The sequence below is a fragment of the Chelonoidis abingdonii genome, chromosome 4 (genome assembly GCF_003597395.2).
Source record: "Chelonoidis abingdonii isolate Lonesome George chromosome 4, CheloAbing_2.0, whole genome shotgun sequence".
In the NCBI taxonomy this organism is placed as follows: domain Eukaryota; kingdom Metazoa; phylum Chordata; order Testudines; family Testudinidae; genus Chelonoidis; species Chelonoidis abingdonii.
Window position 1 is genome coordinate 129,283,395 of NC_133772.1, and position 24,253 is coordinate 129,307,647.

A 24,253-nucleotide genomic window follows, 5' to 3' on the forward strand; every position below is an offset into this window, starting at 1 on the left:
GGCTTTCCAAGTGTGTACACAGAGTGAGTTGCAGCGCTGTAACCCCTTCACCAGCACTGCAACTCTCCAGCGTAGCCAAGCCCTCTGAGAACAATGGAGCATACACACCAAACCACTGCTTCCTAAACACATTCATTTTCATGTCAGACACCTCCATCATTGAAACCCATCAAAGGTTCCACCAGTGCAGTTATTTACTTATTCTCTGAGAACAACCATACAACATCTTTTACTGTTTAATTAATCCTAAAGTCTTGAATCAGAAAAAGACTTCTAGTGGGCCAGATCCTGAGGTCTATACATGGTTGTTACTCAGCTTAAAACTTAATGAAGGAAATGAGTCCAACTCTGTCCCCGCTTAAATCAATGGGTATTTTATGCATTCACTTCAGTGAAAGTGGGTATGGAGTTAGACCTTAGTGAAATCTGACTAACGCCATAAGTTTCTCTCTCTTCTAGAATATAGGTCTAATCACTAATAAAATAATAAGAAGAAGTTGAACTGGATGAAAAAATAGGGAACATTTTTCACAACATTTCATTTTTTGTTAGAAATCTCAAATTTTTGACAAATTTCAATCAATTCTAATAATAAACTTTTAAAAACTATTATCACACACCTGAAGTCTGAACCAAAGCCTATTATTCTTTCTAGCAGAGAGAATAAATTGTGACCTGTTACTTTTGACCTGCTGTGATCAGGGTTATTCAATCTGATTACAATGCAAATAGCACGAGAAGACGGATGATGTTTATGTTGCTATTTTACGGTTAGGTAACAAGCAGAAACATTTATTTTCCTTTTTCTTTCTGTCTGGTCAGCGCTATTGCTATATTGAACCAACTATGCAGATAAGAACTTACAGGCAAGTAAGACAAATTATCTTTTTAGTTACACTTTAGGCTAACTTCTGCTGGAGAGGATGGAAAAACAGAACAAATAGGGCCTAATCCCTAGAGACTAGGACAGGGATAGGCAACCTATGGCATGCGTGCCAAAGGCTGCATGTGAGCTGATTTTCAGTGGCACTCACACTGCCCAAGTCCTGGCCACTGGTCTTGGGGGGGATCTGCATTTTAATTTAATTTGAAATGAAGCTTCTTAAACATTTTAAAAACCTTATTTACTTTACATACAACAATAGTTTAGTTATATATTATAGACTTATAGAAAGAGACCTTCTAAAAACATTAAAATGTATTACTGGCACGTGAAATCTTAAATTAGAGCGAATAAATAAAGACTCAGCATACCACTTCTGAAAGGTTGCCGACCCCTGCACTAGGATATAATAAAATGGATCATTCCTATATTAAAGTTAAACAGAGAAAGATCCAAATTTGCTTGGTAGCCACCCAGATCTTTCTCAGTATTTATGTATAAAATTAGTAAAGCTATGGAACTATTTAAATTAGAACTATGTTCTAAAATAACCCAGGAATATTAGAAAATGACATTGTCAGCTTCCAATAATCAATGAATTAGCATTCAGAATAGAGCTTATATAAGTGCTCATTAATTGAAAATACTATTCTCTCCTTTGTCGTCAATTGAAATAGCTGAAGATCTCTACAGGAGGAAAAAAGTAGATTCTCCATTTGTATCCGCATGCTCTGAAGTATTAGAGCCTTTTCCCTAGGTTGCTCTGTCAGATTGTCTGTTTTTGCTTGTTTTCCTCCTGGGTAATTTTTTCTTCTTTTTATCTTCCCACAGTCTGCCAAAGCTGGCATTTGCTAGTCCCATTTGCATGGAAAACAGAAAGAAGCATCACTCTTGTGAAGCCCTGTGCTGTTGAAGAGCATCTACTAATGATAACTTGCATGTCTGGAGTTTTTATTTACTGTCAGTGGAGTCCATTCAGGAGGGGATTGGGAAGCACTGAGTGGACAACTGCAGACAATGTCACGGACTCTGGAAATCCCAGTGGGTCATGACTTTTAGACACTGCACTGTACGCTTCACCTTTCAACCATTTTGACTTCTTGATGGTGAGCTAGAGAGACAGCAGATTGCATGTTATACTGGTGGGCTCAGCTCATTGCCTGGCAAGGTGAGCCAGTACATCAGGAGGTTCCCCCCTCATGCCTCCTCCATATGAAAAGGACTTTTCTATAGCAACCTGACAGACATAGGCTCTGATTATGCTTTCATTTATCCCATCCCCCCCCATGTAAATCAGGAGTAACTCCATAAAGCCAACTGCCTTGGAATGGTGTAAAACTGGTGTAAGATCAGAACTTGGCCTTTAGTCCACTAGCATTCATTTTAAACAGAACAGCAGCGCTTTTACATAGGAAAATGATATTCAGACTGTTATAAGTTCTGAGTAGAAGCATTATGAAAGGTGAATGGGAAATCTTACATACACACACAAAGTATATTTAAGATCCAAAAGCACAAACCAATTATGCACAGAGCATGATATTTTAAAACAAACTAGCTGAGATTCATTTACTTTTGACTTAACTGCTAAGCCTTGCATTCAAGGCTCTGAGTTTTCCTTGCAAGAATAGAAGAGGCCACTAACACACAACATTTTCTTGAACTGTTACTGGCATTTGTGGTGTCATCTATTCTTTCAGGAGAGATGCAGATTCCTGAACTTGGAGGGTAGCCAAGATTTCTGATCACTTTTAAATGATACCCACAGGTCATAATGTCATAACTGTGTTACACCTGTTATGCAACAGAGCTTTAGAGGAAATTATATCTTAGCATGCAGTAAAACTAAATGGAAAGGATTCTTAGATCTGCAATAAACTCAACAGTTGCAATATACTATATTTTTGTCAACACCATTGTAAAAGATTTGCCTCTAAAGCGTGTACATGTCACACCAGCATCCCAACCTCTAGAGAGATGGATAATTTCCATTTTTTGTGTCTGCTCCACTCTTTTTGTCTAATTTAAATATTTAAGGTGAAATGCACCCCATCCAGTGAGGCAGGACAAGACATCTGGACCATTTAAACACTTAAGGGACTTTATTGCTCTATAGGCCCTGGCCCTCTCCATAGGGGCTAATTTCACTCTGGTTATTTTGGCTTTACTCTAAAGGTCCAGAACACCACTTAGGCTTCAGGTAGGAGACCTGTGGAAAGTTAGCACTCTGAGTGCTGGAATCCTGATTGGTTGGGTATATGGAAGCACTCTGATTTCAGTTGTGGAGGAAGTAAGGGTAAATCAGAAGCTGATTAGCTCAGGCTCTTGTGCAGTAAAGGAGGCAGGTGCGGGGAGGAGGGAGGTTGGGTTGTACAGGTGGGTAGGAACCAGTATATAGGAGGTTGATGGAACTGGGACCAAAATTCAGTGTGTGTGTGAGAGAGGATGATAGATAGAATTAGGGTTAGGTAGAAAAGAGAGTGAAAGAACATGTCTATGTTGCAGTGTAAAGATCCCTGAGACTTGGGAGGAGGTAGGAATGAGCTCATATCTGGGGACACAGGTCAGGATGCAGATTAGACGAGTGAGGCTGGTGAAGAACTGGACAGTCTGAGGGGCCGAGTTCCTTCAAATTTAACAGCTAAAAGGTGGGTGGGGGATATCAGAAGCTGGAAACACATGTTGTCATCTGCAGTGTCTAGGTGAAATTTACTGAGGAAGGCCTGTAGATCATTCTAAGCATTAATTTAGGGAGCGGGCAATGTGCTTATGGACAGTAGTACAATACATTATCTAAGTCACCTGCCTGTTGCTGTGGTGTATATACTTCACCACCTACTGGCAGCAATTCACTGCACCATAATTGTTCTAATAATTGAAATTGCCTCAATTTTGACACTCAACAGTCAGTTGTTTGCATCTGGGTAATTAAATGGAAGATTTAGTTTGAAAGCTTTTGCTATTATTCCAGACACATACTGGTCCAGAAGTCATTTAGCTGTGAGCTCCTCAAACTGGCTTTGATTTGAATAGTAATTTTTGATAGTACAGTCTGAGTTTTGACAGACTTACCCATATCTTTATTACCAGTGCAGAGCAGAAGTTAGAAATAATTAGGAGTGCATTTAATACATTCAGATGATTAAAAATGGAAAATTGCCAACATGAGCCTCTGAAAGAAAGATCCACCAGTGCACCAAACAGCCACCACCAATACTCAGATGCAATCCCACAGATCCCAAAAGCTCACAGCTTATAAATGTATTAGATCTCGCTACCTTAATGAAATTTCTTGGCAAGCTGTTGCGGTCAGCCAGCTAGGAGGGAACAAAAGAATATTATACAACTTAAATCTTAATTAAAATAAAAGACACTTTATTGTCATGGTAAACTTTAATCTTTATTACAGATTACTAAAATAGGACCTTTTTAACATTCAGGCTTTGCAAGATAATATTTGAACTCAAAGGCCTTTATAAACATTGATAAATTAAGACTCACATAACTCCTTATGAGACAAATAAGCACAAATAGCCTAATATCCCTATTTTAAAGATGGGGAACCTCAGACAAAATTGGCCAAACTGTTATACCCTTACTTGTACTGAATAACACTTTACCTTACAAGAACTCCTCTTGAATTCAATAGCCATACCTGTGCTATAATAAAATATTCAGCGTGATTAAACTCAGTGTTACATCATCGACTTCAATAGAGTTACGTCGGATTTAAATGGATGTAAGTAAAATCACAAAAAAAGGCCTTAAATGACTTGTCCAGGATCCCACAGCAAGTTGGCAGAAGGGCTGGTGACAGAACCAAGAATTTCTGCCTCCTGGCCATGTTCTCCTATCACTAGGCCTGACCACAAGAACAAGGGGCAACATTCTATGCTGCGCCTCTTAAAAGGAATGTGATTAGGTAGCGGTAAGCGACCTTTGCACCTTCTTGATCCTGGGCTGCTCTGCAACCCCTAGAGCAACATAGACCATCTTGGGTGGCTATCTAAGCAACCTATCTCCTGCCTGTGGACTGCAGCACTGCCCAGAATCCCTGCAGCATTAAGTGTTGTGACTCCACTTCCAACATGCCCTTCCTACCTCCAACTCTGCCCCTCTCTGCACACCCTCTGTGCCAGCGCTTGTGAGGAGGTGCTCAGAAGACAGTCTTATGGCTGTTTTCCATATTGGCTACACCAGAAGAACTCTCCAACTGTTCAGTACAGAGCTTTTATGGTCCTCAACACCACCATTAAGGGTATGGAAGGGGATAAGACTTCCCTAGCAATACAGTTTTGACTGGAATAGGCTTAGTTTGATGATTGAGATAGACGCTTTGCATACAAGTTGTCAGCTAGCTTCACACAAGGAACATACATAATATGGGTAAGATCTTCAAAGCTGTCTAGAGTATTTAACCATCCAACTCCCACTGAAATTGATCTCTGTCTCCCACTCACACATGCGCGCGCGCGCACACACACGTACGGATGGCCGGAGTTGACACACACGTACTCTTATATGGATGGCCAGGGTTGTCAGTAGGGTAATGCTCTCAAATCCAGATTAACAGAGTCACAGAGTTTAGGGTCAGAAGAAACCACCAGATCATCTAGTCTAACCCCCTGTACATGACAGACCACTAATAATCACTAACCCCAACAATCAAAACTAGTCTAAAGTATTACAGTCCACAGGTGATTAAATTACAGTGTGCCACCAGCAGAGAACAGACAGGATCAAGATGCACCACTGCCCAAGGCCCCTGCAGTGGCAGGGAATGGATTAAGTGAGATATACCCAGATGATCTTGGCAAGTGACCTGCACTCCATGTTGCAGAGAAAAGTAAAAAGCCCTACGGTCACAGCCACTCTGACCTGAATACAAGAAGCAATCCCCTGGATTGTATACTCTGGCCACAACACACCAGCACATGTAAAATGACACAAACAATGTTGGCCACATTGCTTCTGATATTTCCAGTAGCTGAAACCATCAGCATCCTTAGTCAAGACCTAAATGGAGGCTGCACATCTTTATCTGGCTTCAAGGCAGTCCATCAGTGCTTTGCAGCTGCATTTTTAAATGCCAGTAAGTAAACCCAAGCCATTACTTCCTCAGATCCCATCCTACCATCTCCCCTACAATCCATTCTGATGTTAACTAAAAACTGAATTAAGCTTCAGCCATTAAAGATACTCTTACCAATCATGCTTCAGCAAAACACATGTACGACGTTAAGAACATCTGAGCAGTCCCATTAGCTTCAATGGGACTGCTCGCACGTGATTAAATTTACACGAGTATTGGGTATTTTGGGACCTGACAGTTTATTGTTTGGGTGGGGTTTTTTTTTAAAGGAGAGAAACTTCTCAAAATACTGCAGATGAAAGGAAAGTTAAGGGATGAAATTAAATACCCCCCTGTTTAATATCTTCTATGTCATTATAGCACTTCTAATCAGCAGATCTCAAAGTGCTTTTCAGAAAAGGTCGCTATTATTATCCCCATTTTACAGACAGGAAAACAGAAGCGCAGAAGGTAACCTGACTTGCCTACGGTCACCTAGCAGGCCAGTGACAGAGCTGGGAAGAACAACACAGGTCTCCTGAGCCCCTATCCAGTAGGCAAGTGGGGAAGCTCAAGTTAATTTCACAGGTGACACACCCAAACTCCTTTTGTGTTTCTCTCTTCTGGAACAAGATGACAACTGTGGGAAGAAGATGCAGCAAGGGCCTTTGAGAAAAAGTGGCACAGGAAACAACTGGGGTTCCAATGAAAAATACAGAATTTATTTGTGTGTGTGTATTTAGATTTTTAAGATAGGGCTGGATCTTGGCCTTTTACAACAGCAAATCGGCAGTAACTCCTTTTGTGTCAAAAACTGATGTGAGAACAGACTCTGGCCCATCGATTTCAGATTGTACATCTCACTGGCTTTTGCTTAGACAGGGAGTGGTAAATGAAGATTTGAAGAAGCAAAACAGCAGATGTCATTTGGTTAACGTGCTGAAAATTGGAGTTCTTAATTGACCGAGAAGAGATAATTCTGTGGGGAAGCATTAATGAATAGCAGGAGATTGTTAACAAGAGGTTTACCAGAAGATTTCAGCATGTAAAACTCTATTGTAAAAATATTTGTTATCAGCATCTCCATGGGGTATAAGCAATAAAAAACAGTGCCAGTTACAATGCTCTCTGTCCTCTGTAGAAACTGAGACAGGGAGCTTTAATACATCATTAACATTCGAGAATAGTTATCTTTTCTTTTCATTTTTATACCAGCAGAGAAAGATTAGCCCAATAAACTCGTGTGAGGCTCAAGTAATCAGCTCAAATGAAAATACAGTATATAATTATAATCACCCCACAGGCAATCTTTGCTCAAGAGTGAGAGACCAAGGACTGGAACAGCTGAGATTGGTGCTGGGATTCAGATCCAGGACTTGTAGTCTCTTACATCCATAAGTACTGTATTAAAGTACAAAATGGAGTTGTTTCCATTGCCATTCAGCGGCTGGTCTGTGGCTTGTATGCAATGAGTTTGGGAGTTTCAGACCAGTGGAAGGTGTCTATAGCACAACAGTCAGCTCCACAATCAGCCCCTTTTGTTGGCAAACTCATGGAGAAGCCAAGGACTGAGGCACCAATTCAGCAAGGTGCTTAAATACATGTATAACTTTAAGCCTGGGAGTAGTCTCATTGGGCCACAATCTCCAGTCTCCTTAGGCCACTGTGCCCCGCTCAGGTGGGGCAAAGTGGATCGATTCCAGCCAAAAAGAGTCATTGAAGAATTCCTCTTGCAGAGGAGAACAGCTCACAAGTATCAGCTCAACTAGGGTGACCAGACGTCCCAATAAAATTGGGACCATCCCAATATTTGGTTGTTTGTCCTGCATCCTGACCAATATATGTTTTGTGATCCGGTGGCACTCAGACTTTATTTTGTGGGTGCGCGCTTTGGCGGCGCCCCCTCATATGTCCCAATATTTTGTTCTTGTCATCTGGTCACCTTAAGCTCAACAGAAGCAGTGAAGCTGGCACCTGTGCTAAGCTGGTCTCCAAACTCCGTATAGGGGTGTGCTGGGAAAGGGATGGAGCAGTGGTGGTGCAGGAGCACAGATTCCAAGGCCAGAAGGAATAGAGCTGATTCTCCACTGGTGTAAATTAGACCAACCCCTCAGTTGTTCTAACTAAAGCTGGGACCACGTCTACATGCACTAACCCAAGCTCGGATACAGTGGAGAATTGAGCCTATTGACTTCAATAGGATTACTAAAGTGCTTAAAGTTTTTCATGTGCTGAAGTATGTTGCTGAACTGGGCCTTGAATGGCCAGAGAAAATTAGCCAGAGCTGGACAAAGAAAGTATGATGATTTTTCATGGGATATTTATTTATTTATTAAATTTCCCACAAATCTCTTAAGGTTTTTGTTGCTGTTATTTTATGAAAAATCCAAACTGGAAAGCTAAGAATTCTTCATTTTGAAAACCATTTTTGGTTAAAAAAAAATCATTTTCAAAAACAAAAATCTGTCCTGAAAGCCAAACTGGAAAATGAAAATTCTTACCAAAAATCTCAATTCATTTTTAATTGTAAAAACAAATTACATTTTCCACAACAATGTTTATTTTGGTCAAAAAGGCAATTTTTCCCTTAAAAAAAAATGTACCAATGATAAAAATTTAACCAGCTTTGGAATTTGCTCTCTTCCTAGCCCTATAGGACATCTTTCCTGGTCATGGCTGAGACATCTGAGAGAGACTGTAGGGACACATAGTTAGCCAACCTCAATGTCTAAGGTTGTCAGTGAGACACATCACAAGGATTAAAATTCTCTCGCGCACAAAAAAGCAGAGATCGATGTTTCCCTGAATATTCCCCTGAATTCTTTTCACATTGTTGCTCTTGAATTTCTCTCAAAATTAATCTTGAATTCATAACTGAACTTATTGGCAATGTTCATCTTGAATTCTTTCAAGCTAATCCTTAGCTTCTCTGTACCATTCTTTGAATTTTTTCAGACTTAACCATTGAGGTCTGTGTGATTTGCACCTCTTTATGCATTATAAAGTTATATGATATTACCACTTCACAGCTTTTCATACTGTGATTAACTGGCCTTTTTCAATCTCTGTCTCCATAAATGGACAAAAGTGGCTTGTAATAAAATTATTAAAAAGTTGTTTAAGCACAGAATATAACTAAGCCTGTGTTCACAGCTGGAGGTTAAACCAAGCCTCATTAAATACAATGTTCTTGCACTTCTCCCACAGCAGAAACAAATGGGGCATGGAAGAGTTTTGACCATCACCATCCCTCCACCTCTCTCTCACTCTCTCACACACACTCACACGCACACACCCAACCCCAACATTTCAAAAACCATGAGTCAAGAAAGCATAGGAGTGGCTTACAAATAGAAATAAATAAATTTTTAATTCTTTTCATCTGTCTTCTGGTTTCACATCCTTTAGGATACATTTGGGTCACATTTTCTCCATATTCGTGAGGGCCAGAAACACACTTTTATTTGTAAATGAAAGCTGAGATTCTCCCATCATCACTTGACTCCAGGAACTTTAAAAAACAACAACAAATATTATGACATTCACAAGATCACCAGAGTCAGAAACACTGCACACCCACACATACTTTACTTCCAGCAATGTAGGCCACTTTACTACTGTGTTAAAGTTTGCAGTTGTTTTTTTGTTTATATCTAATTTGGAGAACCCCATCCACACGAGTATGGGCTAAGCAAGTACTTCCCTAAGCAACAGTCTAAGGTCTTGATTCAAAGCCCATTGAAATCAATAGAAAGTCTTCCACTGACTTAATGGGTTTTGGATCCAGCTCCCAAAGAAAGGCCTGTAGTATCTCAACTTCCTTTTTCCCTGAACTGCAGTTAGCAGCATTTCTAAACTACTCTTATAAAGCTGAATGGCTCTTCTTTTGAAAGAACATTTTGTTCAATAAATATATAATGCTTTTTAAAAAACTTCTGCTTACTGGGTTCCAACAGATAATTAATTAGTCATATCAATCAATCTGGGCACATTAAATCAGCAGAGACGGAGCAGGAATGAAAAGCACTGATGTAGACACTGGTACTCTTACATTTTCTGTGCTACATTTTCATGAAGCTCCCCACCAACACTGCTGATCCCACATTTGTGTGCACATGCAAAACCTGTACTTGCATGTGTAAAAGAGGCAGATGTGCATGCAAATGAGGATTTGTGCATGCAGTTCAGAAGCATAAGTCAATTTTGAAGGATACAGCTAAGGTGGCCAGGAGCCCAGTTTCCAACCAGAAAGTCTGGTCGAAAAGGGCACCTGACAGTGTCCAATCAGATCTACTGACCACACACCCAACATCCAGTTACTGCGAACAGAGGAGGTGAGGTGGCATCAAGCCATCACCTGCATCAGCCCCTACTCAGCCAGGGCTGCCTCCTACCTTTGTCAGGTAGCTGCAGCTTCCCAGCCCCAGCTCCACAGGCAAGTCCCTTCTGACCCAGGTGAGAGGTGTGGGAGGGGGAGGAAAGGGGGAAAGAGGGGTGGACGGGGGCGGGCCTCAGGAGAAGAAGCTGGGCAGGGGCAGGTCTCAGTAGAAGAGGTGGGGTGCTTGCTGCTTGACTGAAATATATCATCTGGTCTGTTTGTTTGGGGGACTGTATGCTGAGGCTAATGGCCTGCTAGGCAAGGCTGAGAGCTTCTTAACGAGGCTTTGATCCCTAAGTCCTTTAGCACCCATCAACCCTTAACCAGGGGGCAGGGCTACTCAGGAAGAGTTTAAAAAGTCCACTCCTAAGTGACCAGAGGGGCTATCCAATTTATTGCACCCAATGCAATGTGTATGATTACCTGCCCTTCAGGCAGATGGCATATGTGTGCATTCGGTACAAGAACTTCCTGGCCCTCAGACTGTGTTCAGGCTTTGGAGACCAGAGTGGCTGAACTGGAGGAGCTAAGGGAGACAGAGAGGTACAGAGATGAGAGGTACATAGATGAGACTTTCCAGGACATAGTAGAACAGTCCCATCCCTGGTCTGACAGCCTCGGTGCTGTTGAGAAGGACGAAAGCCTCAGGGAAGGCGAACATCCAACTGGAGCAGGTGGAAACAATCCCATAGTTGGGACCCTCCTTCCAGATGATGTTGTGGTATCCTCTCACACTGAGGATACTTCTCTGGGGGAGGGAACCCCAGTTATTACGAAAAGACAGGTATTAGTAATGGGAGGTTTGATCACTGGAAACAGATAGCTAGAACAGGTTGTGCTGGTGGGGGTGTGGCACTATATGTGAAAGGAAGAGTAGAATCAAATGAAGTAAAAATCTTAAATGAACCAAACTGTACCATAGAGTCTCTATGGATAGTAATTCCATGCTTGAATAACAAGAATATAGCAATAAGGACATATTACCAACCACCTGACCAGAATGGTGATAGTGACTGTGAAATGCTTAGGGAGAGTAGAGAGGCTATAAAAATAAAAAACCCAATAATAATGGGGGATTTCAACTATCCCCATATTGATGGGTCCATGTCACCTCAGGATGGGATGCAGAGATAAAGTTCCTTGACACCTTAAATGACTGCTTCCTGGAGCAGCTAGTCCTGAAACCCACAAGAGGCAATTCTTGATTTAGTCCTAAATGGAGCACAAGATCTGGTCCAAGAGGTGAATATAGCTGGACCACGTGGTAATAGTGACCATAATATAATTAAATTTAAAATCCCTGTGGTGAGGAAATCACCACAGCAGCCCCACACTGTAGCATTTAATTTCAGAAAGGGGGACGACACAAAGATTAGGAAATTTGTACCTTTTAATTTCTGTATTCACTATGTCAAAAGTGGAATCCCTGCAAGCTGCATGGAAACTTTTTAAAAGACACCATAATAGAGGCTCAATTTAAATGTATACCCCAAATTAAAAACAGAGTAAGAGAACCAAAGAAGTGCCACCGTGGCTAACCAACAAAGCAAAAGAAGCAATGAGAGACAAAAGGCATCCTTTAAAAAGGGAAAATTAAATCCTAGTGAGTAAAATAGAAAGGAGCATAAACTCTGGTAAATGAAGTATAAAAATATAACTAGAGAGGCCAAAAAAGAATTTGAAGAACAGCTAGCCAAAGACTCAAAAACTAATAGCAAAAGAAAATTTTAAGCACATCAGAAGCAGGAAGCCTGCTAAACAACCAGTAGGGCCATTGGATGATCGAGATACTAAAGGAGCACTCAAGGATGTTAAGGCCATTGTGGAGAAACTAAATGCAATCTTTGCATTGGTCTTCATGGCTGGATGAGAGAGAGATTCCCACACTTGAGTATTCTTTTTAGGTGACAAATCTGAGGAACTGTCCCAGACTGAGGTGTCATTAATGGAGGTTTTGGAACAAATTGATAAATTGAACAGCAATAAGTCACCAGAACCAGATGGTATTCACCCAAGAGTTTTGAAGGAACTCTAATGTGAAATTGTAGAACTACTAATTGTAGTTTGTAACCTATCATTTAAATCAGCTTCTATACCAAATGACTGGAGGATAGCTAATGTGACACCAATTTTTAAAAAGGGCCCCAGAAGTGACCCCAGCAATTACAGGCCTGTAAGCCTGATTTCAGTACCAGGCAAACTAGTTGAAACTATAGTAAAGAACAAAATTGTCAGACACATAGATGAACATAATTTGTTGGGGAAGAGTCAACATGATTTTTGTAAAGGGAAATCATTCCTCACCAATCTACTAGAATTCTTTGAGAAGGTCAACAAGTAAGTGAACAAGAGGGATCCAGTGGATATAGTGTACTTAGATTTTCAGAAAGCCTTTGACAAGGTCCCTCATCAAAGGCTCTTAAGCAAAGTAAGCTGTCATGAGATAAGAGGGAAGGTTCTCTAATGGTCTGGTAACTGGTTAAAAGATAGGAAACAAAGGCTAGGAATCAATGGTCAGTTTTCAGAATGGAGAGAGGTAAACAGTGGTGTCCCTCCAGGGGTCTGTACTGGAACCAATCTTATTCAATATATTCATAAATGATCTGGAAGAAGGGGTAAAACAGTGAGCTGGCAAAATTTGCAGATGATACAAAACTACTCAAGATAGTTATTTCTTGAGCAGACTGTGAAGAGCTACAAAAGGATCTCACAAACTGAGTAACTGGGCAACAAAATGGCACATGAAATTCAATGTTGATAAATGCAAAGTAATGCACACTGGAAAACATAATTCCAACTATACAATGATGAGATCTACATTAGCTGTTACCACTCAAGAAAAGAGATCTTGGAGTCATTGTGGATTGTTCTCGGAAAACATCCACTCAATGTGCAGCAGCAGTCAAAAAATTGAACAGAATGTTGGGAATCATTAAGAAAGGGATAGATAATAAAACAAAAAATATCATATTGCCTCTATATAAATCCATGGTACTCCCACATCTTGAATACTGTGTGCAGAGCTGGTCACCCCATCTCAAAAAAGATATATTGGAATGGAAAAGGTTCAGAAAAGGGAAACAAAAATTATTTGGAGTATGGAATGGCTGCCATATGAGGAGAGATTAAGGAGACTGAGACTTTTCAGCCTGGAAAAGAGATGAGTAAGGGGGGATATGATAGAGGGCTATAAAACCATGACTGGTGTGCAGAAAGTAAATAAGAAAGTGTTATTTACTCCTCATAACATAAGAATTAGAGGTCACCAAATGAAATTAATAGGCAGCAGGTTTAAAACAAACAAAAGGAAGTATTTTTTCACACAATGCACAGACAATTGTGGAACTCCTTGCCAGAGGATGTTGTGAAGGCCAAGGAAGACTATAACGAGGTTCAAAAAAGAACTAGATATGTTCATAGAGGATAGGTCCATCAATGGCTATTAGCCAGGATGGGCAGGCATGGTGTCCCTAGCCTCTGTTTGCCAGAAGCTGGGAATGGGAGACAGGGGATGGATCATTTGAACATTATGTGTTCTGTTCATTCCCTCTGGGGCACCTGGCATTGTCCACTGTCGGAAGACAGGACTGAGCTAGGTGGACCTTTGGTCTGACCTGGTATGGCCGTTCTTATGGGGCATGGGTGGGGCCTAGGGGGAAGGGGCAGGGCAGGGGAGGTTCCGGCACTCCTGCTGTAGTGTCTGGTTTTTAAATATTACCAATTTGGCAACCCTAGGTACAGCTAAAGAAGGTCCTATGAAAATCTAATCCTCTGTGTACTATGCCCGCATACAAAGGTCTGTCTTTGAAGACAGTGGGAGTCTAACATTGATTTCAACTAGATCAACTTTGGATCAGGAAAACCACTAAGAAAAAAATATGGATATAGGATTTTGATTAATCATATTTAGGAAGTAGCAGAAATTTTAAACAGTGCTTACAAAAAAGGCCATAATTTGCCTTGGTACTTTTTACTTTAAGTAAGTCTGAATTTAAACAGAGGCAAACACATGGAAAGCATTTGTGTCTGAGTCACACTCTGATCCAAAAATCAAATGGCCCTTGTGAGATCTTAAATTAAAATAATGATAATTCTCCCTTCTCTCAGCAATCAGTAGGGCATGCTTTAGGGAAATAAGGCAAGTTTGCGATTGTATTCCTGGACCAAGTAATTGCCACACAACAAAACTAACAAGCTGATTTGAAAGGGAGGTTCAAATGTTCACAGCTGATATGAGCTCAGTGTGCCAGAGAGGCAATTGCACACGTGGGAGTGTTAATGGCAGATTTGATGCAGAAGTGGCTGATATTAAAATAACAGAAGAAATTGCAATCCAGTTCTTTTGGTGCCCCCCGTTGACTGTGATTTCTTTTACTCCCACATTTTTAAGAAAGGTTTAACTGCTTGCCAAACTGTGTTTATTTCCTAGTTCATCCCAGCTCTAGTGGCTCTCATATTCCTTAAATCCAGGGGCTATATTCCTAATTTGCAGACAAACATTTTGGAAATTTCACATGTGTATTTGTGAAAATGCACAAATTCAACTAGACACTCTGCTGATCCCCCTGTTCCCCAGGGGAGCAGATCCTAATCTGGGCTCCTATGCTCAATCTCGTTAATTAGTATTTACAAGCAAGAATTATTTGCTACCTGCATGGCTGCAGCCTGAAAGAAGTTAATTTTAGTGTGGTATGGACAAACTACTCTTAAAAATAAAAACAAGCCTTACTTATAAATTAGAAGGAAAAAAAATACTTCAAATCAGGATTCCTCAGTAATTATCCAGACCACAATAGTTCCCAGGAATGACCCTGACAGGTTTGGGGGTACTGACTGAGAAATACTTTAAGACTGTTGGTCTTTTAAATAAATGCTCGGCCATTCCACATAAGCTTTCAGGGTCAGAAAAGACTCTTCCTATCCCTCAGAGGAACCCACTCTTTGATGAAAATCAGATCATAATCCCACTGCCAAGCTTCCAGCCAGTTGCAATCTCACAGCCTACCTTGAAACGGCTGCTCTGTTCAAATCTAGGCTCCCCTAGGTCAGCAACCTGCAATGCATTCTGGGGCACCTTTGCCCTGGAAAATCCTCCAGGAATGCCAAATCTGGATAGAGATGCCACACGAGGCCCAGTAGAAACTATAAACCTATGGAGATCACAACCATCATCCCACAATGTGAAGGACCCAATGGTGGGAAACGGGAGTCGGAGTGGAAACAGGCTTAAGCATACAACCCATGAAACCAGAGCTGGGACAACCTATACATTGCAGCTTTCATTTAAAGAAAATAATTCTAGCCCTTTCCCTTGTGCAGAGCAATGACTTTTTTTTTTCCTTGTGCAGAAAATGTTAAACAATGTAAACAGGGGTGAAAGTTTGTCATTAGGATTATTCCTAAAAATTGTGGATTATTCATGGTCTTCCCCATTGCTACCCAAAACTGACCTTTGGCACCTATGAAACTTACAAGCATGGGGTCCCTTTAATTTTGGGAGTGTGGGAGATGCCAGCAGACTAATTTATAGTTGTGGAGCAGAGCTGTCTGAGATGGTTCAAAGCCCCAACTTCATGGGTGATCTGGAGTTCAAGCACCCACGGAAATAAAATAGGGAGCACTGAGCACCCACCAGCCCCAAAGGTTCCAGCTGGGCCGTCCGCCGATCAGCTGTTCAGCCAACCCAGGGTGGCCAGTGCAGCAGGAGCTGTTGGAGGGGGTTTCGGGGGAGGGGGCGGAGTAGGGGCAGGAAGAGGTGTGGCAAGGGCACGGCCTCGGAGGAGGGGGTGGAGTGGGGCAGGGCCTCAGGGTAGAGTGGGGATGGAGCACCCACCGGGAAAAAAAAAGTCAGCACCTGTGGTTCAAAGGCATTTGGTCTCTCTCCTATCTGGCTACCTGCAGCTTAGCCAAATGGGTACATTTTAACTATAAGAGGCCCATTTTATCAGTATGAGAGGCATCCTAGTCTAAGAGACGAAGCATGGATTGAGCACAAGGGGGTGGGGCTAATCCCAGCTCTATGGTGTGTTCCCTCTCCAGAAGTGGAGAAAACAATGCTTCCTCTGTCTCACAGTAATGGAGGGATTGTGTCAATTAAATAGTTAATGTTCAGACATTAACGTTATATAGTCCTGTAGTCTTAAAATTGCCTTGTCCCGGCCGAGGTTATTTTAAAGACTGTCTGAGTGGTAAAACTCACACAAAACCTTCCAGTGGCAGTTCTTATTGTTTCTCACACCACTGTTTTATAGGGATAATTAGCTCTCTAAGCACTTTTTTTTTTTTTTTTTTTTAAAGGTTTGGCAATAAGGACAGATGCCAGCATAAGCATTTGGACTCCACTTCTCCTACACAGTGAGGCTGGAGACTGGAAGGGGACAAAGATTTTCACTACTGCTTTTCACATAAAATTGAGTCTGTTAAATGGTGCCATCAAAATCAGGTCACTCCCTCCCCTCAGAATCCTGTGCACCATGATGTCACAGGAGTAGAGCAGCAGATTTCTGAAGCCTGCAGCTTTTCTGGGTGAGGTTAAATATCAAAAGTCATGGGCTTCAGAAGACAGCTGGCGCATTGTCAAAGTGCAGCAAGGATCTCCCCCAGGCTGCAGAGCCTAAGGCAGAGCTGCAAGGTGGAGGACTAGTGGAGCTTCTAGGAATTGGGGCTGAGGTGAGGAATGTGAGTAATGCAGAAAAAGGAAAAAAAATATCTAAATCACAAATTTGGGGTAAAACATGTATGTTTAAAATTAAAATTTGTCCTGATTCCTCAGTGATATCTCCCCAAGTTTAACATGACAAACGCTGAAATAAACACATTAGCAGGATCCTACTTTAGAGATCTCCGCTGTACTAAATGCACTTACAGTAGCAATACCATTTACCACACGTAACTTACTTTCTTGTTTGCAGCTTCATTCTCTGAGCTTCTACGGCAGCCCCCACTCCCCCCAGTCAGGATCTGTGCTTGATCCAACTGCTTGGGGCAGATGTCCTCTATTTGGGTGTTTCAGAGACAATAGTTTCCAAATAAAAGGAAACATATGAACTGAGAGTATATTTAGATTCATATGGTACCTGCCTCACTTAGGACTTGTCTATACATAAAATGCTGCAGCAGTGCCTTCTGCTGTGCCACTGTAGTGCTTCAGTAAAGACCCTACCTACACAAAGGGGAGGACTTCTCCTGTCAGTGTAGGCAATCCACCTCCCCAAGGGGCAGTAGCTAGGTTGACAGGAATTCTCCCATTGACCTAGCACTGTCTACATGGGGGGCTAGGTCAGTTTAACTGTGCTGCTCCGGGGGGTGGATTTTTCACACCCTTGAGTGCTATAATTATACCAACCTAATTTCCTAATCTATACCACAGGCCTTAAGAGTTAGATGCCTACAGGGCTAAGTACCTAAGGCCACGTCTAGACTACGCGCCGTATTGGCGCGTTAAAATCGATTGCTCGGGGATCGATATATCGCGTCTAATCTAGACGGGATATATCGATCCCTGAGCACGCTTATATCGATTCCGGAACTCCACCAACCCCAACGGAGTTCCGGAATCGACATGGCGAGCCGCGGACATTGATCCTGCGCAGTGAGGACGGGTGAGTAAATCGATTTTAGATATTCGACTTCAGCTACGTTATTCACATAGCTGTAATTGCGTATCTAAAATCGATTTTACCCCGTAGTGTAGACCAGCCCTAAGACTCCAGCTGGTAAGGACTAAAGCTGCCAAACAGGAACTGCTGCACTACAGGGGAGGGGGTAAAATGAGGCCCAGCTGGGGGCCACCCCTCCCTCCAGCACCCCCCGACCCAGAATTGCAAAAGCAGGAACCTTTGCACATTCTCATCAGAACCGTGGAATGTGCTCTGACTTTCTCTGCCCTGTCCTGATTGACTGTTTGCTCCACTATTTCTCACTTCCTCTCACCCTCTCCCTTTTCTTTCCACTTAGCTGATCCCTTCTTAAGTAAACCAAATTTCCCCTCCTCCCCCACAAAAATTATCGTGGAACTTAAGGGCTTGGCTACACTCACACTTTACAGCGCTGCAACTTTCGCGCTCAGGGGTGTGAAAAACACCCCCCTGAGCGCTGCAAGATGCAGTGCTGTAAAGTGTCAGTGTAATCAGAGTGGCAGCGCTGGGAGCATGGCTCCCAGCGCTGCACGCTACACCCATAAAGGATATGGTTTACGTGCAGTGCTGGCAGAGCTCTCTCCCAGCACTGCCGCTCTGACCACACTCACACTTCAAAGCGCTGCCGTGGCAGCGCTTTGAAATTCCAAGTGTAGCCATACCCTCACATGATGCTGGCTGCCATCACATTGTTCACTCTGCTTGTGTATTATACCCCTTCCCCTATCCTGTGTACATCCTGTCCATTTAGACTGTATGTTCTTCTGGGCAAGGATGGTCTACTCTGTGTTTGTTCAGCGACTAGCACAATAGGGCCCCATTCTTGTTTGAACCTGAGGCTCTGCTGTAATAAACATGATTAATATTAAAGCATCTAACTCCCATTGAAAGTCAATGGGAATTTGGTGCCTGTCTCACTTAGACACTTTTGAAAATCCCACTAGACACCTATCTGCATTTTTAGATGCCTGAATATCTGTGTGAACTGGACCTTGGTGCTTAACTAGGTTTCATTTTAATGTCATTTGCAAAATTTAACTCAAGTTAAATTTAAGTCAGCAAAAGCAAAACTAATGTTATTATGAAATGCTACATGATGGAAAATATTAAGCATTGGATTATGAGGTAAATACACCGCAGAAAAACGTTTGTGTGAATGGCAAAATGGCTATGTTTCCATGGATCATATTGGACTACTCAGCCCAAGAACACTGTATACCTGCCACCTATTTGTATTTGTCCTGGAGGATAAACTAATCTTGTTCAAACAACATGGCATTGTTCATGGTGATATTTGTCATGATAACATTGAGTTATATCACAAAGCCAGGAATAAATTCCCAACTCAAAGTAGGATAACAAAACCTTCACTGGAATAGATCAGTGAAGGCCTAGAATGGCTGGTGTCAGGAGCCCACATGATCAGTAGACACTAGGACTTGCAGCTCTACATTAACAAACAGCCATGTCCAAAATATGGTAAAATTCTGCTCCAAGGCTGCAGAGAGCATTAGATGATGCCTCAGGAGATGAAATGAGTCTTGATATGAAACGGGGTGCCACCTACATTTAAATGCCAACTCTATCATATTGTTCAACACTCGCTGTTAGATGCTGCGCCTGGCTTAGAGCGTTACCAAGGGTAGCCCTGAAAAGCAGCTATCAATTCCTGTGGGTAGAGATGACGTAGGAATTAAAGATCAACAGGAGGGAAACAATGGGTCTACAATGAAGCAGCGGGAATAAAAGAATAAAACCAAAAAACAAAAACCCTGAACAAAAAAGTCCCACCATATCTATACATGGTTATCATGAATGAGAAGGAAAGCAAAAGGAAAGCTTCTTCATTTCCCCCCCCACTCCCATCCTCAATCGCGGTTCAGGGAATGGGAGCACTCAATCCTACTCAAAATGGGAAGAAAAGAGCTTCCAATGAATCTGTTCAGAATAGTCACCAGAAGCAGAGAAGTACATGTCTTAACACATCAGTATCGATGTTAACATGTACTGTACGAATGGCAGACTCAGAAAGACCCTGGAATATCACTACTCCCAGAACACCAGCATTCTTTATTCTTATGTGTTTAAGGATGGCAGAGATGTCAGCCAGCAGAATAATGAGATACATTAAAAAGTCTCACACTAACTTATTTTTCTGTCTGAAAAAGGCACAAGGGTACTGAGGTACATCTCCACACAGCCTCACATCCCAGCCACTAAACAGGGTAACTAACAAATCTTTGTCAAGAAGTGCCAGTTAGCAAAGGAGCCCTGTGTCCCAGGCCACTGTAGTATAAACATTTTTACAAAGGTTGCAGTATCATTAATAGCCCTGGCAATAGCAGATATCTCTGGAGGAAACAGTATTTTGGTTCTATACTTAGCATTTGGAAAGAAGCCAGGAAGACTTCTATGACCAGTACAGATTTGTTAATCTCTTAATGCACTGGCATTGTTTGTTACTTAGGACCTCAGGTTTCATCACTCCTTCAGCACCTTGGAGACAACTTCCTGCCATTGGGAAAGCATCTTTCCAAATACCACTTGCTACTGCACTGTCAACATACAAAGGACAAGGCTGAGCTGAGTTAAAATGCAACTGAGGTGGTGAAAAGTGACATGAGTTTGGTGACTTCAACAAAGGGTATGTCTACACTACCCGCCAGATCAGTGGGTAGTGATCAATCTATTGGGGATCGATGTATCGTGTCTCATCTAGATGTGATACATCGATCCCCGAACACGCTCCCTATTGACTCCGGAACTCCACCAGGGCGAGAGGCAGAAGCAGAGTTGATGGAGGAGTGGCGGCCGTTGATCCTGTACCGCATGTCAATCTAAGATATGTCAACTTCAGCTATGCTATTCTTGTAGCTGAAGTTGCATATCTTAGAGCGATCCCCCCACCCCACTGTAGACCAAACCAAAGTCTCAATTGGAGGGAACATAACATTACAAAAGTAGCACCCCATTTGTCATGCTGCTATCTGACTAGGTGTTTACACAGAACCCCTCATCACAGATTTGAGCTTTGCTTTCCCAAAGCAAACAGAGCAAAAGAGAGTCAAACAAGCAGACTAGATTTCTTCAGAGGGTGCTGGAGAGTGCATGTCTAGGTACTGAGAGATAGGGGGGAGCTTCTCATCTTCTTCCATCTTATCTTCTTTTCCTTAGGTTTGTTAGTCGATATCGTGGGAAGATGAGGTTAAATCATCAAGTTCCAGAAGAGAGCTTTGGAGCAATTGCAGCAAAAGTGCAGGCCATGTCTATATGAACAGCTCTGCCACTGTACAGCTGCACCATACTGCTAAGCCACTGCAGCACGTCTGGTGAAGCAGCTCTGTGCCGACAGAAGAAAGCTCTCCCATCGGCATTAAAATCTCACCTCTGTGAGTGGCATAACCTATGTAGGTGAAAGAAGCTCTGTGCACACAAACATTTGTCAATGTAACTTATGTTGCTCAGGGGGTAGAATATTCACACCCCTGAGTGACATATGTTTTGCCAACATAGGCTGTAGTGCAGACATAGCCTCTGTTCTGTGTTCTCAATTATCTTACTCTTGAAGGTGGCAGTTTCATTGTTCATGGTACTACAGTACCTAGGGCCAAATAAGTACACAGGATGCAAACAGATGGCCTGTGAGCAAGAGGCATTTTTTTAAGCTTGGCCCAGATGCCATGGAGGACCATAAAGATGTTTCATAGTGAGTGAGTAGAGCACTGGGGTCATATGTTCTCCATGACTAGTGTTGCTAACAAGGCAGGCTGCTGCATTTTGGATCTTGGAGCTTATTATGGTCAGTGCATTCATTCCCAGGCATAGCAAGTTGCAGTAATCTGACCTGAAAGTCATGGAGGTGAGGATATATCATCATCAAGTGACAGCAGAGGTCCAGCCTTCTTGCCAGCCACAGAAAGGCAGGCAGCATTTTTGGCAGCTGTTGAGCATCTAGAAGAAGGAGAACCCCAAAGCAGCAAACTGACTTGGATAGTTAAAGGCAGACTGCCTCGGCAGCAGGAGGCATGATGGCGGTGACCAGATCTTCAAAACATTTTCCTCCAATTTATGCTTGTTTAGTTTCAGTCCATTGCCTTTCACCCACTTGCTGGTCTTGGCCAGTCACCAGGTGAGCAAGGGATAAGGGATTTGGTAGCAGATGAAACAATGCCCCCCGCACCATTGTCTGAGTGTGGCCTGAAAGCTAGGATTGATGGTATTTTCTGTATTTATTCCTGCTACAGAAGTGCTAGGTATTATGGGGGGTGGGGGAGGTATTTTAGGGTTTTATTAAAGAAACTCGCCATCTAAATTTCATTGGCTAAAAGCAGAAAACTGAAGACTCTGGGCTTTCCTGTAAGGTGTATGGAGTTCGTTCCTTCAAACATGAACATTTCTTCAGCTGTTGCCTCATGTGAGGTTCATTTGCAAAAAAAGGCTTCAGCTGGGAACAGTGTGCTAATGAGAAGAATGTCCCTAGACATCTCTGTAGTCTATGTACTTTTCACCTACTAATTACTGATCACTTTTCTGACCTCATAAAAGCACAGGCAACCAGATAAAGCGTTCAGTGCCCTATGGCCTGCAGAAGACAGAAATAAGTCAGGCCAAGGGCATATTGAACAGGGAGCCATTTACCCAATCCATGGCCAGTCTCCTAGCAACAGGCCACAGCATTCAGAGCCCATCTGTTTACCAATATTTCCAATGAAATCATCTCAGGGTTTAAATTGCCACCAGCTAATTTGTGGATGGGAGAGAGTTAAATTAGCAATTGATTTATGTTTGAAGGCCACTTGGATGCTGTTTAGTTGAATGCCTTTTGGGGTTTTAACCCTTTGGTGCCTACCTGGAACCAAAGGACTTTCTGGTGTAATTCAACAGGGCATTTTGCTTTAATGCCAGGGATACCAGCTCAAGATCTCAAAAAGTTGAAAGGATTACAAAGACCACGAAGTTGGGTCAAACTGTAGCCTGAAATTTAGATTTCATAAAAACAAGATTTTACAAAAACCTCAACACCAACAGAAATACTTGCATCTTTTGAATTTTTTTGATTTTGTTTCTTAAGTCCAATGGGGAAAGGATTTGTTTTTTAAACAGATGAACATTTCAGCACCCTGCTAAAATCAGAACATGGAAACAAAAGCAATATTGGACTGGTTTATTTTAATTGTTCAAACTTAGTGAGATGGAAAGAGCAAGCAGAACAGCATAAAGTGTAAGAAGTAAAACTGGATTAAAAAAATCTTTTCATTTCAATAAATCTAGTGATATTGACAAAGGCGCTGTTTTTAAATAATTGCCAACTCTCTAACCAGACAGAATTTTAACCCAACATCTAAAAGAATTAGCAGCTGCACTCACTGCCATAGCGCCTCCTATTGTCAGAGCTTCTTATTGCAGGGGTTTCAGCCCTAGCACCCCATGTAGGCAGTCTGCCTTTGAGCATGATTCAGTGCTCCAGCTGAGAAGATCTCTTTACAGGGTAAGAGAAATTCAAACTAGCATCCAAAGTGTCTCAACAAATCAGCCCTTCCTCTGGGCTCTGTCTTCATTCCTTCTCCCCAACTCTGGTATTCAGCACTAACCCCGCAGTCCGAGTCTTCCTGAGGTGACTATTCTTCTTCAGCCTCTGGCTCAGGGCACTTCACAGAAGTTCCTCTGCTTCCTCAACTTCACCTCTTTTAAGAGCCCTGGCTGTCCATGAAGTTATCACTTGACATCTTCTAGTCTCACTCTCTCTGCCTGGAAAGCAGCTAATTAGTTACAGCACAGGTGTAATAGATGTGACTAACTGGCTCTTATCCCTTTCTAGCCCATAATGGGGTTTCAGCCCATCACCAAGAGAAGGTCACAAAGAGTGACTATAAAACATTCCTTAAAGCAAGAAGTGAGGTTTAGATCAGAAGAAACCTAAACACGCCAGCACAGAAGAAAGCGAAAGGATACGAGGGCACAGGGCTGAATTCTCTGCTGGTTTAAATGGCCATACCATTGACGTCAATGAAGCTGCACCAGTTTACACCGGCAGGGAATTTGGTCCTCAGTGTTCCCTGCAGGAGGCAGAGGAAATGCAAGGCAAAAAGACAGTTACTCATCTTTGTAACTGTTGTTCTTCGAGATGTGTTGCTCATATCCATTCCAGTCAGGTGTGTGCACACCACGTGCACGTTCGTTGGAGAAACTTTTACCCTAGCAACACTCGGCGGGTCGGCTGGGCGCCCCCTGGAGTGGCGCCGCTATGGCACCGGATATATCCCCCAGCCGACCCGGCCACCCTT

General features: G+C 42.3%; 1 protein-coding gene across 3 annotated transcripts in view; it reads right to left on the reverse strand.

Moving 5' to 3' along the window:
• Window positions 1-24,253, reverse strand: part of CCDC85C (coiled-coil domain containing 85C) — a 176,795-nt gene that overhangs the window by 48,407 nt on the left and 104,135 nt on the right. Inside the window, exon 3 of one of the 3 annotated variants that reach the window (XM_032775282.2) lies at window positions 4,162-4,200. The exons of the other annotated variants lie outside the window; for them this stretch is intronic. Within the exon in view, the coding sequence (XP_032631173.1) occupies window positions 4,162-4,200 (39 nt within the window). The remainder of the gene's footprint in view (window positions 1-4,161; window positions 4,201-24,253) is intronic. 3 annotated transcript variants of the gene reach the window in all.